This window comes from Maniola hyperantus, chromosome 16 (assembly GCF_902806685.2).
Source record: "Maniola hyperantus chromosome 16, iAphHyp1.2, whole genome shotgun sequence".
In the NCBI taxonomy this organism is placed as follows: Eukaryota; Metazoa; Arthropoda; class Insecta; order Lepidoptera; family Nymphalidae; genus Maniola; species Maniola hyperantus.
This window is the reverse complement of record NC_048551.1, coordinates 2,642,384-2,663,089: the sequence shown is the minus strand read 5'-3', so window position 1 is coordinate 2,663,089 and position 20,706 is coordinate 2,642,384. Positions and strand designations below refer to the sequence as shown.

The following is a 20,706-nucleotide window of genomic DNA, read 5'->3' as shown; positions in this document are numbered from 1 at the left end:
AAACTAGGAAATCCAAATACGTTAATTCGTCTGTCGTGAAATTTCTTTAACGTTGGAAGCGTTTACTCAATGGCGAATAATGCATCTCTTTTGTTGTAGAACTCGATAATAATGATCGACTTCAAACAAGGAAATTCATTCGTGTGTTTTTCATCTTGCTTTTTTATACTTACTTAGGTTTTTAAATCTTTATATATCTACTCTCATTTGCAAATTTCGAATCCATTTTCGGCAACTTTTTTCATTAGCTTAATATGGCAATAACCTCCGACAAAAATTCACACTTATTTATCTTGGTACACTATCAATAATTTAAGTAAATAACTACGTACTTAGTGCTGTATAAAGACGGTCTGTAATTTGGCAGCATTTTAGCACAAAGCTCAGCGGGAGGCATTTTTTTCTAGGGCACTCAACTTTTTTGCCAAAAGAATTTTGAATTCCTCATTAAAATAGTTTTTGTCGGCTCAGCTCCATCAAGCTTTAGATCTACTGTAACTGCTGTAACTAACTGTTTCTTTTCTTTGCCTATAAAGATACCAATACATAATACGTTTATGTGTGTGCCTTAGATAATCCGCATGATTTTAAATTCCTTCTTTATACTTGCTTAAGTTAAATAACAAAATACTTTGCGGTAAACACTTTCACATTACATTCGTAAGTCAAGATTTACAATCAAACATCAATGAAGCAAAACATCAATTAACAATGCATGTTGAAGTTAATTTATACCTTTTTTATGCATGCGTCTTTCCAAACATGGCACTTAACCGCACAAAAATAATACATAATAACATTCGTGAACAAAAAGGAATAAGTAGGTATTTCTCTGAAGCAAAGTTTTTGATATGATTTTGAGTTCCTGTGAGTCATTACGAAACTCATGATAGCTGGAAAGGTCGGAGGATAGAGACTCTGCCGACGTTGCTCGAGACTTTGGTCAGATCAAATAAGAATTCAGAGAGAGATGCTTCTATAGAGAGAAATATCACAACATCGCAAACGGAGTTTTATTTCAACGAAGCCAATGGCTCACGATCCTCAAAGTCTTCAAAGGGAACGAAAATATATATATATATCTTTGATTCGTAACTAAATTGCAGATATTGCTCATAGTTGTAAACCACGTGGAAACATAAATATTATTTTCTCGGAAAAACTTATGAATTTCATTTCATTTCCGATGACTGAAATAGCGATTCTGAATCACAAAAATGTATGGCATTGTCTCAAAATGCTATGAGTCAGGATAAAGAATATAAAACTACTCTAGATAGTGACCAAAACCACCTAAAACATAAAATACTTATCTAGATATATACCTAGGTGAGTTTACAAAGGATTAACTAGTAACACACCTTGGTATCTGAAATACGGAATACTAAGAAAAAGTGATTCAGTTGTTGCTCATGAACTAGAACGAATTACAACACTTTATGAGCAAGTACTTAATGGTTCCTAACTAAGGATCATTAATTCTAGCAATGCTTATTAGAAACAAGGAAGCAAATCGCTTCGTACGAGTCCGTGGGTTTTCGACTATGTATAGGGGCAGCCTTCCTCATCCAGCCACTTCCCGCCAGCCTCTTTATATCGTCGGTCCATCGTGCTGGAGGGCGTCCCACACTACGCTTGCTTAAACGCGGTCTCCACTCAAGGACTTTTCGGCTCCAACGGCCATCGCCTCTACGACAGGCATGACCTGCCCACTGCCACTGAGGAAGGCTGAGGACCGGGTGTGGTGGCGCTCTTTAGGGAAGGCCTATGTCCAACAGTGGACGTCCACAGGCTGATGATGATGATGATGATGATGATAGGGGCAGACCTTGGCGTTGCCTTGCGGTTCCATAGTAAAATGGTGAGGAAGAACTAGGTCGAATAGTTCCTTAGCACACTCTCCTAAATATATCCTGCACGACTCTATTATCTTTACCCTATCGGAACGGCGTTCAGTGAGCAAAGTCATAGCTTACGTCTTCCCACCGTTAGTGATTAAAGTAGTATTGGCATTGACTTATATATTACTTCGTATGGACAGGGCTATTGAACAAACAAAATGGCACCGGCTCAGTGGTGCTTTAGCGCCAATGCAACCTCAGTGACGTCTGGACTTCAAACGGGTCGTTCATTAGTATCTAAGAGGTGGTGCTGATTTATTTGGTTCCAAAACCGTGAAAAATTTTGTGTGCTTGACCATAATAATATCTTGTCATTTATATCGATGAGTATTGGTGATTTTGACACACATGTCCTAAGGCACGTGTGTCATACATATCAACATAGGTAATGTAACATAATATGTACATGTAATATGCCTACCTACATATTACATAAGGTGTCGCCAACATTATCTCTCTTACCTGGATTACAAGAATACAAATCAGTGATTTTACTTGGGTTTGTTGCGTGTCGTCTGCATTCCGAATGTAGAATATTGAATATTTAACATTATTTTGCTGAAAAAAAGAGTGTGTGAATGACCAGGCAATCGCATTCCTACATGTTTCAAATAGTGAAGTAAGTAGATAATAAATTATTGTTACATTAATATATAAGTAATTGTTATAACAGCAACACGATGCAGTTTTACGACATAGGTTTCTATCGATTGAAAACAACAATTTCCTTATGATTTTCCTATATTTGTGGCGTAATGGTAGGTAAGTATAACTAATGATTCAGGTACAACATTAACTAAGTATTATAGATCCGATTTCCATTCAAAATTACCTACCTAGATTTACTAGGCAATAATTTCAAATGAAAACGTAAAATTTTTTGAAGAGTAAGTACGGGTGTCCGATGTCTAATGAAAAGAAAGGGTTTGAATTGCAAGAATTTAAAAATATTGTAGTCCTATCAATTCTAAGATTTCATCTAACTCTACTACCCACCTGCCTTTTATCTATCGGGTAGAGACGAACAGACGAACTCCAGTCGTAATAGATAGTAATAGCACAGAATATATAATAGTACTGTAATAGGTAAGTCGCATGCCCGCAACGGCCTCGGAAACATGCTCGGAGTCAGAGCTTGGCCCCCTTTATGTGGCGTCATTCGCCTGGTATCAACAGCCCCCCAATTGTGTAAGAATAACCATTTCATGGCTATCGCAATCGTCAAGAAATTCTGCCCTTTGATTGGTTGATTCGCTGTTTACATTTTTTCACAGCCAATCAAAGGGCAGAATTCTTGACGATTGCGATAGCCATGAAATGGTTATTCTTACACAATTGGGGGGCTGGTCAGGATTCTTGAGTGAGCCGATTTTTTTATTCCTTTACAAGTTAGCCCTTGACTGCGATCTGACCTGATGGTAGGTGATGATGAAGTCATAAGATGGCAGCGGGCTAACTTGGAAGGGGTGAGGCGGTATCACACCCATAATATATATATATCGGTTTCTACACGGCATCGTACGTACACGCTAAATCGCTTGGCGGCACGGCTTTGCCGGTAGGGTGGTAACTAGCCACAGAGACAATTTAGAAATTATAAATTCCCAAATTGCCTTGCCCTACCTATTGCTCGGAAAGAGGGTGGCGTTAAGAGCGAGCGGCCATGAGTCCACAAGTCATGAGCGAGCCCTGCTAGGTGGCACCCATTGCGTTAGAAGCCCAGCAAGCCGAACGGCACGGACGAAAGATAAGGCTACTGAACTGAACGAACTGTACGTAGAGGTACTGTATGTTGAGTTGTAACGACAGAATTCAACCTCAAGAGTCGCATATATAAGGTTTTGCAAGAAAACAAAATCGTAAAATGTTGGCGGGGGACAGGGGAGAATGCTTTGTTGTGAATTGGTGAACTCAAAAGTAACATAATCAAGACAATATGCGGAATGAGGGTCTCTTTTAGGTAGGTACTGGGGGCTTTTGTTTTGCTAATAAAGCTAATTTGGGATACTGCTATTTTCTTCGTCCATTTTTTTTTAAATTTAATGAATACGAAGCCGTCTTTTTAAACCTAACCATGAATATGATGGTACAGCTACTTCCTGCCTACTAAAATACTTACCTACTTACCATCTTATCAGGCGTAAATAAATCTTTGCGGATGAATTCAGAGGGTTAGTTAGTTTCCATAGGGGCGCGTTAGGGGCTTTACGAATTATATTTCGGTGGACTGGGGTAGCGATAATGTATCCCTAAATAAAATAGGGATAGAGCAAGCTGCAGCTATTATTCTGTATCGATACATGTACAAATAAACTGATGGTATGGTACCATCGGTTTATTGGTACCTACCATTGGTACCATTGGTACCTAGTGGTCTGTTATTATAGTAGGTACCTAGGTACTTAACACAGACGTTTTGTAAACTACTCGGTGGTACTTATTGTCTCTACCGACTGTTAACCGGTAAAACGATCGTTTACTTACCTACCTATAGGTAAGAATTAGTTCATTTAAGTACATGGACCTAGACAAAATAATTTCCTTTAGTTTATTGTAAGTAAACCAAGTAAATTTTCTTAGGTAAACAGGTACCGACGATATAAGGCGGCGGGAAGTGACTAGATGAGGAAGGCTGAGGACCGGGTGTGGTGGCGCTCTTTAGGGAAGGCCTATGTCCAACACAGGACGTCCACAGGCTGATAATGATGGTGATGATGATAATGAAACAGGTACCAATATTCTGCTGAAGAAAACCATCAAACCAACTTGGCGATTCTTGTTAGAATTTCTATTTACTTAAATATAACTTAAAATTCTGCATACCTACCTACCAACTAGGTGGCTGCAGCATCTAGAGCAGCAGCAGCTTCCTTGTAATAATATAAAATACCTACATACGTAATAATTATAAGTTATGTTATAACAACCACCGTATTAAATTAATAACATAATCTCACCTTATGTAAATAGCCGAGCTTAAGCCAGTCAGAGCTGATGCACACCGGTATTCCAAACAAGAAGCACTGCACTAAAAAACAATCACTTAAATATAAACTGCACTTTAAAAACAGCTGATTTTTGGTTAGGATTTTCTCGGGATGTTAGTAACGTCCTTGAGGGACGCGGCGCGCCATGTTGTTTTGGGGACGGGCGCGTGGCGACTGCGCGCAGCCGCCCCTACCGCAGCGCATGCGTGCGTCACCCGGTCCCCGGATCGTGTGTGTATCGCCCGTGCTCCCGAGCGCTTCCTTCCGTGTTCCTGTCTTCCGGTAAATCTACTACCTACTAATAGGCAATAAGTACTTATGGGTATAAGTCCCGCAAATTGCTAATGGCTGAAACCATGTCTCATTAACATCGAAAATTGAAATGACGTCATTTTGACGTCAGCCGAAATAAAAATATACCTACCATCAGCTCGAAACTTCAGTCTAGAGCTGAGGTCACTAAAATGGCAGCCACGCGTATTAGCAATTTGCGGGAGTTATATCTACCGCTAGAAATCCATGGGCCCAACAAAAATTCCCAGGCAGGTAGGTACCGTACCCTATGGGTTTTCTTGACGGACAAGACAGACAGATAACGAAGTGCTCCTATAAGTAAGGGTTCCTTTTTCCTTTTGAGGTATGGAACCCTAATAATGGTTATGTATAGGCACAAAATATGTCTTAGCTATTTATGGAGAACTCTATATATAGGTATACCCCTATAGAGATAGTTTCATCCAAGGGTTTACCTGGTTCACAGGTTTTAAGGAGTTACCTATATTTGTTTTTCGAGGATTGTGACTACGGAACCCTACACTGCGCGTGGCTCGCAACGCACTTGGCCGGTTTTTATTGTTTACGTCGTAAATATACAATGAAGCCGTCTACTCTACCACATAATATTGATAAGTAAAGGCTTTCGTTACAATTAAATAACGATGGAATTAAAAGTGATCTTTACATGTTCATTGATGATTTTAATCTGTGAACATTGTTCTCGTCTGCATAGTTATTGAGCAATGTATGGTGTATAAGTAAACCAGACGTAGATTATAACTTTTTAACCTACGCGTGGGATGTGATCTTATCTAAGGGACGATTCAAAGCCTACGCAATATCTATTGTGTCGCTTTATGGTAAACTGGGTGATGCCCGCAACTTCACCCGCGTGGATTAAGGTTTTTAAAAATCCTGTGGGAACTCTTTGATATTCCGGGATAAAAATAGTAGCCCAGTATGTCCTCCCCCGGGATGCAAGCTATCTCTGTAAATACCAAATTTCGTCAAAATCGGTTGAACGGATGGCCCATGAAAAGCTGGCAGACAGACGGACGGACAGACAGACAGACCAGACACACTTTCGTATTTATAATAGATATTATAATGGATCAATGAATGAATGAATATACCTACTTTTATTGTAGATACACCACAAAATTAGTAGCTGTGTTAGTAGGTAGTGTAGAAACGGTACGGTACGGTGTACGGTCTATCGATTGAACCCGGAGTACTCAATTATTATACTGTGCTCAACACCTATGTGCTCTAAGACCTCTGAGGAAGGAATAACATCATAATAATAATTAATAATATTAGGGTAATTACTTATTACATTACATTCAGGGTGATTATTACCGTTTAGTAACTTGAGTTACCCGCGAGCTGATTGATTACGTATCTCGCGATCATTAAGTGTCAAACGTCCGGCTAAAGAGAGACAGCAATAGACACAAAGCAAAATAAGAAGAAGAGAGACAGCAAATGAACAATCGCATTGCTACTGCTGTCGCTACTGCAACCTGTTATGTAATCGTGGTAATCACCCTGCGAGTTTCAAACCAGTTAGATCAGTTTATTAAATTATAATTTTATTGATAAAATTTTATTTAAGTACAGGACTTCTACTTACCAAGTAACTACCTTACCTAATACCTACTTTTATCTCAATTTTTTAATCATCTGTCGGATCTAGAGAAGGCGATAACTCATCCATTCCAGCAGGGCGTCTGAAAATTTAAACTGCATTATCTGACCATGAAGAGACTGTAGTGAATCACTTTCCACTTTGTGAATTTAAAATTGTAGAGAGAACCCGAAATATTCATTATAAAACTAGAATCTAGAGCCAAAAGTCAATTAAAAAATAGTGCCAAAATGCCAAGTGACAATATTGACATTTTGAATAATTGATTTCTTCTAACCTAAAAGAAAGTTGTGATTTTAAATTATTTAATTCGGGCAGTTTCGCAATAAACACATACGGCTTATTCAATTAATCAAGCTTTAGATAAAAACGTGAGGAAAATGCCCGAAGACACAAAGAAAAATCAGTGAGTACCTGCACAGTTAAAGTTTATAACAGCTGTGAACCATTTATTGACGTAATTTTATATTTTTTGTTATCAATGTTCAGACAAAAGGGTAAACATGAGCCCAAGGATCAGAGGAAACGTCGAGGCAGACAACATGCTGCGCCTATCGAGAAACAAGTTGAAAAAGAGCCTGAACCACATAAAGGTACAGTTACCGAATTTTCACAAACACTTTCAAGTTTTGACTCTCTCATCTCTTGGGTTCCTCATAATTAACTATCGTGACTCCTAATCACAATGGTGTGAGTTTTCTCGATGGGCTCCCAGATTCTTCCACATACACACTAAGGAAACAAAGTTTTAACTTAGGTTTTATGATTATTAATTATTATCAGATGTTACTGATAATAACCGAAACCAGCTTAACATGGTAACTTGAAAGTATCAAACTAACTAGGTAAGATTGAAACCAAACAAATATCTTGCCTGTATAAACTTGAAAAAGAGATGGACATAATCAACCCAGGTTTATGATTAAAATCTGCAGATATTATAAAATACGAAAGTCTGTCTGTTATGTTGATGTCTATAATAACTAATTCTAAAATTGTGTATAGAGATACCTTGCATATTGGAGATAGACAATTTGTCCCAGAATATCAAAAATTTCGCTCAAGATTTTTAAAACCGAAATCCATACAGACAAAGTTGTGGGCCTCATCTAGTATTAGGTATATAATCTAAATATATAAAAGGAAAAGTTGACTGACAGACTAATCTATCAACGCACAGCTCAAACTACTGGACGGATCGGCTGAAATTTGGCATCAGATATTATGATGGAGGCATCCGCTAAGAAAGGATTTTTGAAAATTCAACCCCTAAGGGGGTGTAATAGGGGTTTGAAGTGTAGTCCACGTGGACGAAGACGCGAGCATAAGCTAGTAATTTATAAGCATTCTGAATAGTTACAGCCCCAGAAAAGCCAGCCTATGAGCCTCCTCCACCGGAATTTTACAAAAGCTTGAAGAGGGAAACTGATGAAATACTCAAAATTACTGAAGAAGCCAACAGTAAATACAAGAAGAAGGAAATACAGAGCAACTGGGCCAAGTATGAGATGCCAATAGAGAGCTATGAAGAAATTGATGAACAAGAGAACTTGGGAGCTGATTATGAGGTGACTATTTTGTTCATTTGGGTTCTGTATGTCTGAATCCATGGAAGAGTCCACATAGAAGCACTCTGTGATATCTATGTATATCCTGTAGTATGTCTGTCCATCTGTCACACCCAATTTAATCTGAATCTAGTTGACGAATCTAGTAGAAGTTGAAAAGCACACACATTAATTTGTGTGTACCTTTCATCCCTACCCCCTCTTATCTCCAAAATTACCGAGTGTAATACAAATTTAATGCTGCCCCTGTCCACCTAGTGTAGTGGCGGTCCGCCAACACTGCTCTTTCCAAAGTGTAAATGCTTTTCAAACTACTATTGTAAGTAATTATAGCCAACTAGGTGATACCCGCCCACACAGATTTAGGTTTTCAAAATCCTGTAAGAACTCTATGGTTTTCCAGGATAAAAGGTAGTCTCACTCGTCAGGTCTTTAACTAAATCCATGCAAAAAATCGCATTGATCCCTTGCCCTGTTGGAATGTGATTAAAGGACAAACCAAGAACAAACACACTTTCGCTTTTATACTATGGGTACTCCAAAATATTATATTGCCTAATTAAGCAGGGGTATTATTTTGTATAATGACATACACTCGGCGTCAAAAAAATCGCACCTTTCAAAAAATCTACTTCAAACAATTTTAAACCTTATTTGACATCAATAATGAGGGTCATGTTGGGTATCATTTGAAAGGGGATGAAATGGAGAGCACAAAAACAATTCAATTGATTATTTTTCTTTTACTGGAAGAGCACAAAAAAAGAAGAAGAAAACACTTACAATTTTGCTTCTTAAGACAGCCGCTAGTTGCGCTACCTTTTGTAGGTATAAAATGGTCAATACAGGTACAATCGGGGTCATTCGCTATCTAACCGTTGAAGTGGACACACGAGAAGCTCATTCCCAAGAAAAATACCTTTGAAGATGGATACCACTATTGATGAGGCCGCCCAAGTGATTGCACTACTGCAATCAGGCATGCGGCAGTGTGATGTCGCTCAGCAACTCAACTTGAGCCGTTTTTCGGTTCGAAGAGTGTACCAGCGTTTCCTGGAGACCGGTGGCTTCGTCCGAAGACATGGGTCTGGTAGACGTCGCTGCACCTCGGAGAGAGACGACCGATTCATCGTAGTGACGTCTTTGAGAAATCGGTTCTTAAATGCTGTTGAGTTGCGACAGCAGCTCCAGACAACTAACAGAAGAACTGTGAGTGTGTCTACGGTTAGACGAAGACTGAGGGAGAAGAAAATAGCGGCGCGAAAAGCTGCTACGGGTCCCAAATTGACCGCAGAGCATCGGCGAGCCCGCTTGCAATTCGCTCGCGAACACGTCAATTGGACCCTCGAACAATGGAAAGCTGTTCTCTTCTCAGACGAGACGAGAGTGTGCCTTTTCTGCAACGACAGACGCAAAAGAGTGTACAGAAGACAGGGTGAACGATTCGCCCAAGCCTGCATCCAGGAGACGGTGGAATATGGAGGCGGTTCTTGTATGTTCTGGGGCGGCATGTCTGCCGACGGCAAAACCGACCTTGTTTGCGTCTCCCGGGCTCGAGGTGCTCCCGGCAAGGGTCACTGACTGCTCACCGGTACATCACAGAGATCCTGGAAGAACATGTGGTCCCCTATGCCAGTTTTGTTGGCGAGGGGTTCATGTTGATGCACGACAACGCTCGCGCTCACACTGCAATTATTGTGCGCGAGTACCTTCAAGAGGTTGGGATCTCTGTCATGCACTGGCCAGCAAGAAGTCCAGACCTGAACCCGATTGAGCACCTATGGGACCATTTAAAACGCAAGGTTCGGTCTCGTGATCCCGCTCCTACGACTCTCCAGGAACTCAAAGATACTGTTATTGAGGAATGGAACACTATCCCTCAAGAAGACATTTTAAAATTGATAAGATCCATGAGGGATCGTATGGAAGCCGTCATCAGGGCAAGGGGGGGTAACACTAGATTTTAGATTATTTTTAAGATCATTTTTTGTATTCTTTTTTGTATAATTAATCTGTTTTAAATTAAGGCTTAATTAAGGATTTTTACTGTTTCATAAACTTCTTTTTTTGTGCTGTTCCAATAAAAGAAAAATAATTAATTGAATTGTTTTTGTGCTCTCCATTTCATCCCCTTTCAAATGATACCCAACATGACCCTCATTATTGATGTCAAATAAGGTTTAAAATTGTTTGAAGTAGATTTTTTGAAAGGTGCGATTTTTTTGACGCCGAGTGTAGAAATCTTTCCATTTGCAGACCCTCATTCAAGCTCCTCTTACAGTAGGCGCACATTTTCAGTTTAAACATGAGAAATCTTGGGACATCACTACAGGCCCCTCGCCTTACGACAAATATTTTGATATCAATATGGACAACTTATCAATAGCTCTCTCCACCATACCATTTTATGACCGAAATAGCATTGATACATCATTCTTTAACGAGAGTGACATCCAAACTATGAACCATAGAGCAGCTAAGTATAAACATAAATATTACAATGACAAAAAGTTTGCCACACCTGAAATAGAAGCGCAAGATAACATTTTAAAAAGTTTAAAGTCAAACAACAATGTTGATTCAAAAGAAATGAGTGAAACAAGTGAATCTATAGAAGCAAACGAAGATAGAAATGATAAAATGCTAAATCAATTTAAAGATATTAAACTAGAGGAATGTGAAGAGCCAGAGCAAATTGCAAGTAAAGAATTAGTAAATGAAGGTAAAAATACTGCTCAAAATACAGAAATCCTAAGTGAAGATAAAAAGATAGAAATTAATGACAATATAGAACCTTCAAATGTTACTACTGAGAAACCAGTCTCTGAAATATCAATATCAGAACCTATAGAAAGTTCTTACGAAACCAAAGATCAACATAGTGCAATCAAGGAATCAGAAAAAAATAAAGTTTCTTATACTCCTAGTGAAACTGAAAGTAGTGATAGCAATAAATTGATAGACAATCACTTCGATGATTTTGTACAAAATGAAGTTGTAAAAAATAAAGAACCAAAAATTGCAAAGAAATCTGAAATGTTGAAGCCAGATATTGTACCAAAAGAAAAGAAATCTCCCATAGGTAAGTTTAAGGGTGATGTAGGCCATAGGCTATATTAAGTTTTTTTCAAAATCATATTGACCAATTACCGGGAACCAAAGTTTGAAATTAGTTTCATTTGGTAGAACAAATCCAGAACCAAAGTTACATTACCTTGTACCTACCTGTATGTTGGTCTACCTACGTTCTCCTAAGAGAACGTAGGGTCTACATTAACGTACAGTACGCGGTAGAAAATAATGTACATCGGCCTTTAGATTTAGAATGACATTTTGGCTTTGTAGAGCGTTGTCTCTGTCACTCATACCTATATGACGTTTTGTCGGTCTCTACGACAGACAATGCTCTACAAATCCGCTATCTCCTTCTAAAGGTCGATGTAGGTGACCTACATTATTTTCTGCCGCGTACTTGTAACTTACGTATTAACATAGGTAGAACAGGTAATTACTTTACAGAGTTCCGCTGAGTGCGGAGAGACTAATTCGATATTTTTGTTTTAGCTCCTATTCCTCAAAAAGAAGATAGTCCTACAAAAAATCCAATAATCGAATCTCCGGAAGACTTAGAAAAATGGCTCGACGATTTCTTGGACGGTTGACGAAGAACTATTTTATGCTCCTGTGATATTATTTATGCCTATGCAATATATTTAAATTATCTCTGTAACTGGTAACTAATAGAGGTATAAATTAAACAACATTGAAATCGACAGATATATCTTTTATTAGGTGAATCATTATCAAGTAGGTATAATGCGTAAAATTTCATGTCAAAAGTACGATTTTAGTCCTTATTTTAAAGATGAACCGTACTTTTGACATGACAGTTGACTTGAAGTTAAAATGGCGCGTGAGGAATCTTTTTTACGGACTTATACTTATTATTTTTTAATATTGTTACTTCATTTAAAAATACTTACCACAAGACAGCTCGCGGGGTAGGGTGCGGGTTGGGTGACAGCAACATTGAATTTCTTGATTTTTACAATTAATATTAGCTTAGCATGTCGGTGACGCGACCTTGAAGTTGCCCATCCCAAAATCGCAAGTTTCCACTTCAAACTGCAAATGTGAATGAAATCATAAATAGAACGATTTTATGCAATACCAACAGACTGGATATTCTATTCACGAAATAAAGGTGTTTCATTACTGTGCAGTTGGACATGGACACGCGGCAGGTGTCAATCCATTTGATAGGCTCCATGTGTGGAGTACACCTAGGGAAACAAACCATGGATGTACCATATAATAATTTTTCTTTGCATCATACTCCCTCTGAGAAAGCTACTTACTCTAATTCTAGTCAGGAAAGTGCTGCTGTACCTGGCGGCCTCAACTCACAACACGTATTGCTACGGAAATTAAAAATTGATTTAGAGCTATCGCGCACCACGGTACGGTGAGTTGCAGTGAGTTTTAAAATCCGTAAATTTGAATTTAAATGTAACAAAATTCGGTGCGGAATTAATTCTGCAGTGCGCGCGGTTCTGTAGTTTATACTTAACAGATTTTGACAGAAATTACTTATTCGGACTACCTACCTCAGAAGCCAGAGATTGACTGTGTGTAGGTACCGGACGCCATAGAATTAATGCTTCATCAGTAGGAGACGAATTCTACTACTATAAACGCACGTAGCCATTAATACTGGACGGAACATCTGAAAATATGAAATCTTTATTCATTAACACTGTTTGTGGAAAGTTGATGAAAAAAAAACTTAGGCAGGTAGGTACCTACTCACCGAAGTCGCCACTTTGTTTAGTTTCTTCTCAACTCCATAGCATTTAGTTTGGACCACTTTCAAATTCTATATTTACCTACCTTCATTTTCTTTAAGGGTTGCCAGTTTACAATATTAATTAGTAGAATCTAGAATGCCTGAATTTTATAACTTGACAAGTGAGATAAGGATCTGATTGGCTGTCCAGTGCAGAAATGCAGTCAGTAGTCTTGGCACCATTCCACGCATGCATGATATGTACAATAGATTAGATAATAGCTTCTAATGTTTTTGCAACATTTTAATTTTTTTAAAGTACGTAGGATGTGGCTAAACTTGGTTTGATGAAAACCAAGTTTCGACAAGCTTTCATGTTAAAATCTTCACACATTAGGCCGCCCCTATTATGTTAACAAACTATTTTTTAAGTTATCCTTCAATTCATGTTACGTACACTAGAAGTCTTTTTGAAAACCAAAATAGAAAAATTGTTCTGATATTCGAGACTCGTGAATATAAGCAGAAACAGTGTGAAATAAAACTATTTCTAGGTAGTTTCTATCTCTTTATTTATCTAAAGCACAAGTACCTATATATTGAGGAAAAGAATAATAACCTTCAGCGTACGCCACAAAAGTTGAAAAATATAAGCTTTTTCTACAAAACTTTGAAGACGGGCTGCGTATGCGAACCTTGCACATGACAGGTGATTATTTAAAACACATACTGGGCAGTTCTTGTTCAACTTTTGTGTCGTAAAACGTGTCAGCTCAGCTTCCAGTATGAGGCTCGTCCTCGAGAAAGGTCTTCTTTATACCAAGAAATGTATGAAATACAGAGTTTTATTATGATGAGTCCTGCTAACTGGTCCATGATCGGTCTTTCTAGTTCTTGGTATGCTGGGCCGTAGAGTGGGGCCTTTTTTGGTCTTGCACGCGCCGGGCCATGATATGGAGTCAATTTCTGATCTTGATCGTGATGCGGGGCCTTATTTCTAGTTCTGCACGCGATGGGCTGTGATATGGAGTCCATTTCTGATCCTGCACGCGATGAGTCGTTGAGTGGGGTATATTTTTGGTCCTGCCGTGATGTGAAGTCCATTCCTGATCCTACACAACTAGGGCTGAAGTCTTGAATCCACTTCTGATGATTTTCTTTTTACAAAATTATCAATTAATAGTTTTATAACCTAAATAAAGCACTGTTACAGGTCGCTAAAGATTAACTTGAAAGATCAAATATTGGAAATTTGACACAATGCATGGGGGTGTACAATATTCCATCATTCACATCTCATATTGAGGTAAGTAGGTACATGGATGAGCAATAATTTGTATACCTACTTAGTTTACTTGTGGTTACGTCGGATACAAGCAAATTGCGTAAGTGTGCGTGCCTGTCGGACCAATCAGTCGCCAGCAAGCGCACATAACATATTATAACACACATTATATTTATACCGATACGACCTTAACACAAGCATGAGTCACGCGCACTCGTGAAATGCAAGAACTATAACTACTTCATTCAACTTTAAAACTTTACATTTCGTGCGACCTGTAACTGCATAAGTACCTATCTAAAGGGCTACCACAAATAGACAGAGTCGAGTATCTTTGATAACTGCCTAAACTAGCAGTATGTACTCTTACATATGAAACAAACCACTAATTTTAATTTATTTACTTTTAGTACAATTTCAAGTAGCTCCAAAGGCAGTGTTGCGTATAAATTTAGTAGCTTAGCAAAATCAACAACAAATCAACCAGCACATAGGAAGATATCAATCAAAATTGGATTGGAATGTCCCACATCTTGTGCGTTTTAAATATTACAACAATCGAAACACAAAAAAAATACAAGTATTGAGTAAATAATTCTAACCTTAAAAAAGTAGGTATGTAGTTTTGTCTAAAGGATTTTTCACAAACATAACTGCCATGTCTAAGCTAACAGAAATCTTAATTCTTATTACAATTTTTTTCATAACTAACAATAATAACCCAAATACCGCTAGGTATTTAAAAATCAATACTTTTTAACACCTTTGTAGAGTTTTACAAGGGTGAAGAATAAAATAATATTTTACAAGAGTTAGAAAAATGAGCTTTTGGTCTCTTAATAAAGTTCTTGTGTAACAAATATATTGAATTACTTATTTAAAGTTGAACCAAAATAAAAGTCCCTACCTCCTTAATGTAAGTATTATATTTTGTAACAGATTATAATAACATACTGGTGCTAATATACACATTACACATTACACAATCTCTATACTAAATTGACAGGTCTAAATATAATATCATCCTTTTCTGTAAGGACCATTCTGAAAGGGATAGCAATACATTTAGACCTGTAGGTCGATTTCGTATAACCTGCATTATTACAATCTCAATTGTTGTGATTGGCTGAGTTGTGATATTCTTGTTGCAACAATGCATTGTATCCAATAGTGAGTGAGTATCAACCAATCAGAGGTGATTGCGATCTTGACAAGCTGTAATTCTACCGCAATCGAGTAGCTGTTAGTTTAATTTAGAGATTGTACACAAAAGAATTAGCACCATGGTGACCTAACCCTAAATCTTACAAAAGTATTACACCGTGTATCCATATTAAAATGCAAACGAAAATCTTCATACATATTTTCGACTCAATCAACAAAAATGTTTGATTTGATAAAATATGATTCCATAATAATATTATATTTAATATCTATAGTCATAATTATTTCCATGGTGTTGATATTGACTGCCACCGCTACGGCCATCATAGTCATAGCTGTTGTGGGGATTCCTGTACTGGTTGGAAGGTGCAGGATCAGTCTGCTTCAGGGTCTTGGCTCGAGCTGCAAGCTGCGACACCAGTTGAGCCGGAGTCATGTGAGCTATGGAGATCGGAGCACTGTCTGCTATGCTGCCACTGGGGTTGAACACTGTCTTAGAACTAACCAGATCTTGTTCCACCACTTGAGTGTGAACTGTGGAAAAAAATTGTTCACGATCGATAGATGTCCCTATATCGTTGTAACTTGTAGAATCACGAATTTCACACACATCACAGAACGGCTTCGTTGTCTGGGTTTCTGCATCCTTCGTGTTCTTCGAAGATTTCTTCTTGGGCTTTCCAATCACATTGTGAAGATTTAACGTACGCACGACGAGCTCGACCACTTGCTTGTTCCGTTGTGTGACCGTTGCAGAATCCGACTTGGTAAAGTTAAATTCCACGGCTGCTTGTCGTTTCAATGGAGAGCAGAATTTTGGAAGTACTTGCTTCTGTTCCGCTCCAGCTGTTATTGTGTTGTTGTTGACTAACAATCGGGATGGCACTGTTAGACTACCTAGTTTGGATAACGCTGTGTTGATGCGGTTCAAAACTGAAAACATAATCAAAAATTGTGCTTAAAATTATACCAAAACTATACACTATATGTACACTACACTATTATGTAGAAATATAACTACTGACATATTATTACTGTCTATAAACAATGCTACACAAAATAAATATTATCATAAATTAAATAGTTCAGATTATAGACCCGTGCAATTGGGTTGAAATATTGACAAATAAAAACAAAAATTTATCGTGGTATGTACCCATTATATACATTAAAATATGTTCACATTATAATTACAGAAAACCTAAATGAAGTCAGATCCATGAATTCTAGGGTAGTGTGTGTGTTTTACACACTATAATGTTTCAATAAGCAAAATCTTGGTTTTAAAGGACCAAAACCACCAAATGGATGCATTATTTATTTCACCATTGATTGATGCATGGAATGAGATGCATTCGAAAATGGTCGGATTAGGCCTATACAGTATATTTAAAAATCCTTTAATTTGTGATAGGACAAAATGTAGCCATACAGTGCTTTCCTATTCACAATAATCCTTATTAATTAAAGAGATTTCTCAGTGATCACTGAAACAAGTCACTTCACACATATTGTAACACAAGTTTATGAAATTGAAATTATCAAGTAGGTTCATATTTTTTTTTATACCAAAAAAGGAAAAACACCTACCGGCCACCTTTGCTGGAGTATCCATGACATGGCTAACACCTGCAAATAACAAGCTAGTGTCAATATCACAGAAAAAAGTTCAAAACATGTCTAATCGAGAATTTGTAGATAAAAGAAAAATTCATCCTTCACCTTTATTTGGTGCGAGCTTCAGGTAATCTTCATGTGACAATATTCCATCTGCTACTAACTGTAATTTAGAAAGGTTAATTACACAATTATTAATAATTAGAAGCATTAGCATATAACAATAAAAAATAGATGTGTAATTACTAATTACTTTTGCCAAAGCATCGGCCGGTGGTTCTCTTACTGGTTCGGACATCCGAGGGGCCATAGAACGGTCTGGTATCATCGGAGCAGTCATCGGTTTAGGAGCTGGCACCATGGCAGGGGCTACGCCGGGAGGCATAGCTCCTGGACCAGGCATGACTGGGGGGAGGATGGGCGCAGGAACAGGCTGGGGAGCCGGCATTACCATAGGTGCAACAGGTGGAGCTTGATACTCATATGGAGCTCCATACCCACTGTAAGGTGGTGCACCTTGCGGATAAGGAAAGCCCGGAGGCACCTCTCCCGGGTATTCCACAATCATAGGTTCGGTGTACAGTGGTAAAGGGGGACCTGGGTATTGAATTTCTGGTTTTGCTATGGCAAAATCAGGCGGATAGTAATCTTTAGGATAAAGGAAATCATCTTCATCGATTCTGCGATTTCGGGACCGCGACCTTGAACGTCGACGGACTTCCCGATCTCTGAAATTCGGCGAGCGTGAACGGGACCGCCGGTGCGAGTGCTTCAATGGCGACCTTGATTTAGGGCCCTTGCGTCCCAGACCCTGTCTACGTGGACTCGGCCGCTGGTTTCGGCGGATGTTCTTGTTTGGACTGGAACGTCGGGGACTGAAGCGTCGCGGACTGGCGCGGCGAGGACTTGAGCGACGCGGACTCCGCCGAGGACTGCGTCGTGGACTTTTACGCGGACTGTGTGCTGGAAAGTCAGAACGCCGCGGACTCCAATGCCGTCTTGATGGAAGTGGTTCCCTGCCGGTCTCCCTTCGCTTAATAGGTGATTCTCGACGAATTTTCATCTGACGTTCTCTGGGCGGTGACACCATGATTAATTTTGCTTCAGAGGGTTGTTTTTTAGATTCCGTCGTTTTTTTAGCTTCAAAAAAATCATCCAATTCTGTTCCAGGTGGACGTATGTCATCACTCGACTCTAGATGCTTGGCCAAGTACTCTTTCACTTTTTCTTCTTTGTCCTTCTTGATGGCTTGGTTAGTTTTGCTGGGGTCGCGGCGGCTGCCCGGCTTGATGTAGCTGTCCAACCGGCTCGCGCTGCCTGATCGACGTTGTTCAGTTGTAGTCTTGCTCTGAGACTGCGGCACGATTCGTCTCCAACGGAACCTGTCCTTCACGATAGTCTTATCTTCTTTTTTTTCTCGCACTATAAGATCCCGAAGATCGTCAACTTTATTCAGGTCTTCTGCGCTGATTCGTGTTCGTGTGGCACGCAGCTTCTTATCGGTGTCGTCCCAACTATCGACCACACTGAGACCTTCTATGAACTCCTCTTTAGAAAAATCATCAAAAAAATCACTAGGAATATCCTCCCCATCGGACGAACCCTTTTGGTTCTCCATTTGGTTAGGACTATCAACATTAAAACCCGGGCATTTTGTTTACTACTTAGCATGAAACCTCATTAAAGTTCGCAATTTCGAAATAGAATAAGCGAAGTAACAACAATTTACCAAAAAAATAGGTACTTCATCAACTGCAGGGCAGTGAGCTCTATCGGCGTCATCAGAATAACCACAAACGGCAAACCGTACATGCAAGTATTTAATTCAGAATCACTTTTTCAACCAATAATTGAAATCACAAATATCATTCAAAGGATAACATGAGTAGAAAACTGTAGAAAATCTATTTATTGGGCCAAACCAAGTCAAGACAAACAAGCATGAAACAAGAAAATTATTTCATGCTAAAAAAGTGTATCTTTACTCTACTATAGTAGATACCTAATGATACCTAATCTATGTTACTCTATGTAAAAACCATGAGACTAAGCACAGACCAATAACATATTGGATAGACTAAGAGTAGTATTATACTCTAATTATACTAATGTACTCTGTGGTATTATATACCAAAGCTAAAACCATAGGACAAAACACACGGATGCCAAAACGGCAACCAAAGAGTATATAATCATGACGGAAACCCTCAGAATAAGGACTATTAGAAGTAGCCCTATTGTGACACTTACTGTTAGAGCGAGATAGCTAAATGCATTTAAGCTCTTATTAGAACGTGACAAAATGATTAAGTTTTGTCCTTATAATCGTGGCCGCCTTTTTTTGTTTGCCAAAATGTATTTGTACGTGAGATTTTGGCAAACAACGTGAAGTGAGGTCATGTTGATTCAAGTACCGTAAAACTACACAACTATAGTCCAGGGCAACAACTATAGTCCTGCTACCTCTTTTAAACAAAATCGAATTGTTTTTGACTTGTAGTGACATCTAGTACATTGCTTCGTAGTTTTTACTTGATTTAACCTATAAGTCTACTAGTTTCGTGCTTTTTGGTGAGATGGCGTTGTGAATTTAATTTATTCGTCCTACTGTGAGAGAAACCTGTTTCTAAGACGTGTAAGTACTCTGCAAACTTTTATTCGTAAACACTGGCTAAAGTGAGGAAAAAGACACGGAGTTGAATTCATAAGAAAGGCAATGTTGCTATCATGTATTTGACATATAGTTTTCTCTGTAATTGCACCTATTAATTTTTTTTAAAGATTTTTTAAATAATTTGGTACTTAGGTTTCAACTTTGGTCCTAACGTTTTTTTGGACCATAATTAAAAACCAACATGTTTTATTCCAGAAATGATGTCACGAGACAAGTTTATGAGAAGGAAAGTTGGAGGGCGTGCATATAAGTACTACAGTGATCGCCAAATGGAACTTTGTTTGATTGATATATAAGCAACAAAGTGCTGACCCAGCGTCAAGCTGGTGAAAAATATAAAATTCCGAGAAGCTCGATAATTTTAAAATTAAAAGCGTATCGGGGTAACAAAGTTAGGCAGCCGCCAGGTCTTCAATGTGTGTTTTCAGAAGCCAGCAGCCAGCCAGTTTTATCCTGCATGCAATAGAAATGTGTAACTTTGGCTTCCCTATTACCACAGTTTAACGAATACGATGTTCGATCTGAGATGCATTGTGAAAATGTAGGTACCTTGATAAAAATGGTCGCAAAATAGACCAATTCAAAAATAACTTACCTGGCAAAACCTGGGCAAATATGTTCCTGTGTATATAAGATTTGATAAGTAATTTTAAAACATTTGATTTGAGATTAAAAGATTTTTCACAAAATATTCTATTGTAACATGTAATTTAATCAATAAAACCTGGTTTGATCCCATTCTTTGTGTTTTTCTTAAAAACTAAACTTCAGGCATTCAAACAAACCACCCAATTATAGTC

At 38.4% G+C, this 20,706-nt stretch overlaps 3 protein-coding genes across 4 annotated transcripts in view; 1 reads left to right on the top strand and 2 right to left on the bottom strand.

The window, feature by feature from the left end:
• The window catches only part of DAAM (disheveled-associated activator of morphogenesis-like protein), a 134,916-nt gene extending 129,842 nt beyond the window's left edge, over positions 1–5,074 (bottom strand). The window contains exon 1 of the mRNA XM_069503992.1: positions 4,859–5,074. The gene's annotated coding sequence lies outside the window, so the exon portion shown is untranslated. The remainder of the gene's footprint in view (positions 1–4,858) is intronic.
• Positions 5,075–6,140: 1,066 nt separating this feature from the next.
• On the top strand, positions 6,141–12,153 carry LOC117989685 (probable serine/threonine-protein kinase kinX). Of its 2 annotated transcripts, none has more exons than XM_034977082.2 (5): positions 6,141–7,218; positions 7,302–7,405; positions 8,175–8,380; positions 10,637–11,462; positions 11,945–12,153. In XM_034977082.2, the coding sequence occupies exons 1-5, from the start codon at positions 7,193–7,195 to the stop codon at positions 12,040–12,042; spliced, it is 1,260 nt and encodes a 419-aa protein (XP_034832973.1). In that variant the 5' UTR covers positions 6,141–7,192; the 3' UTR covers positions 12,043–12,153. The 2 variants fall into 2 exon arrangements, with proteins under 2 accessions (XP_034832973.1, XP_034832970.1); XM_034977079.2 differs by having other exon boundaries at positions 6,173–7,218; positions 8,169–8,380.
• A 2,669-nt stretch (positions 12,154–14,822) lies between these two features.
• On the bottom strand, positions 14,823–19,210 carry LOC117989683 (uncharacterized). The gene is made up of 4 exons (XM_034977077.2): positions 17,486–19,210; positions 17,338–17,395; positions 17,206–17,244; positions 14,823–16,548 (listed from the first exon to the last, which is right to left on the bottom strand). The coding sequence occupies exons 1-4, from the start codon at positions 18,848–18,850 to the stop codon at positions 15,878–15,880; spliced, it is 2,133 nt and encodes a 710-aa protein (XP_034832968.1). The 5' UTR covers positions 18,851–19,210; the 3' UTR covers positions 14,823–15,877.
• Positions 19,211–20,706: the final 1,496 nt, after the last annotated feature.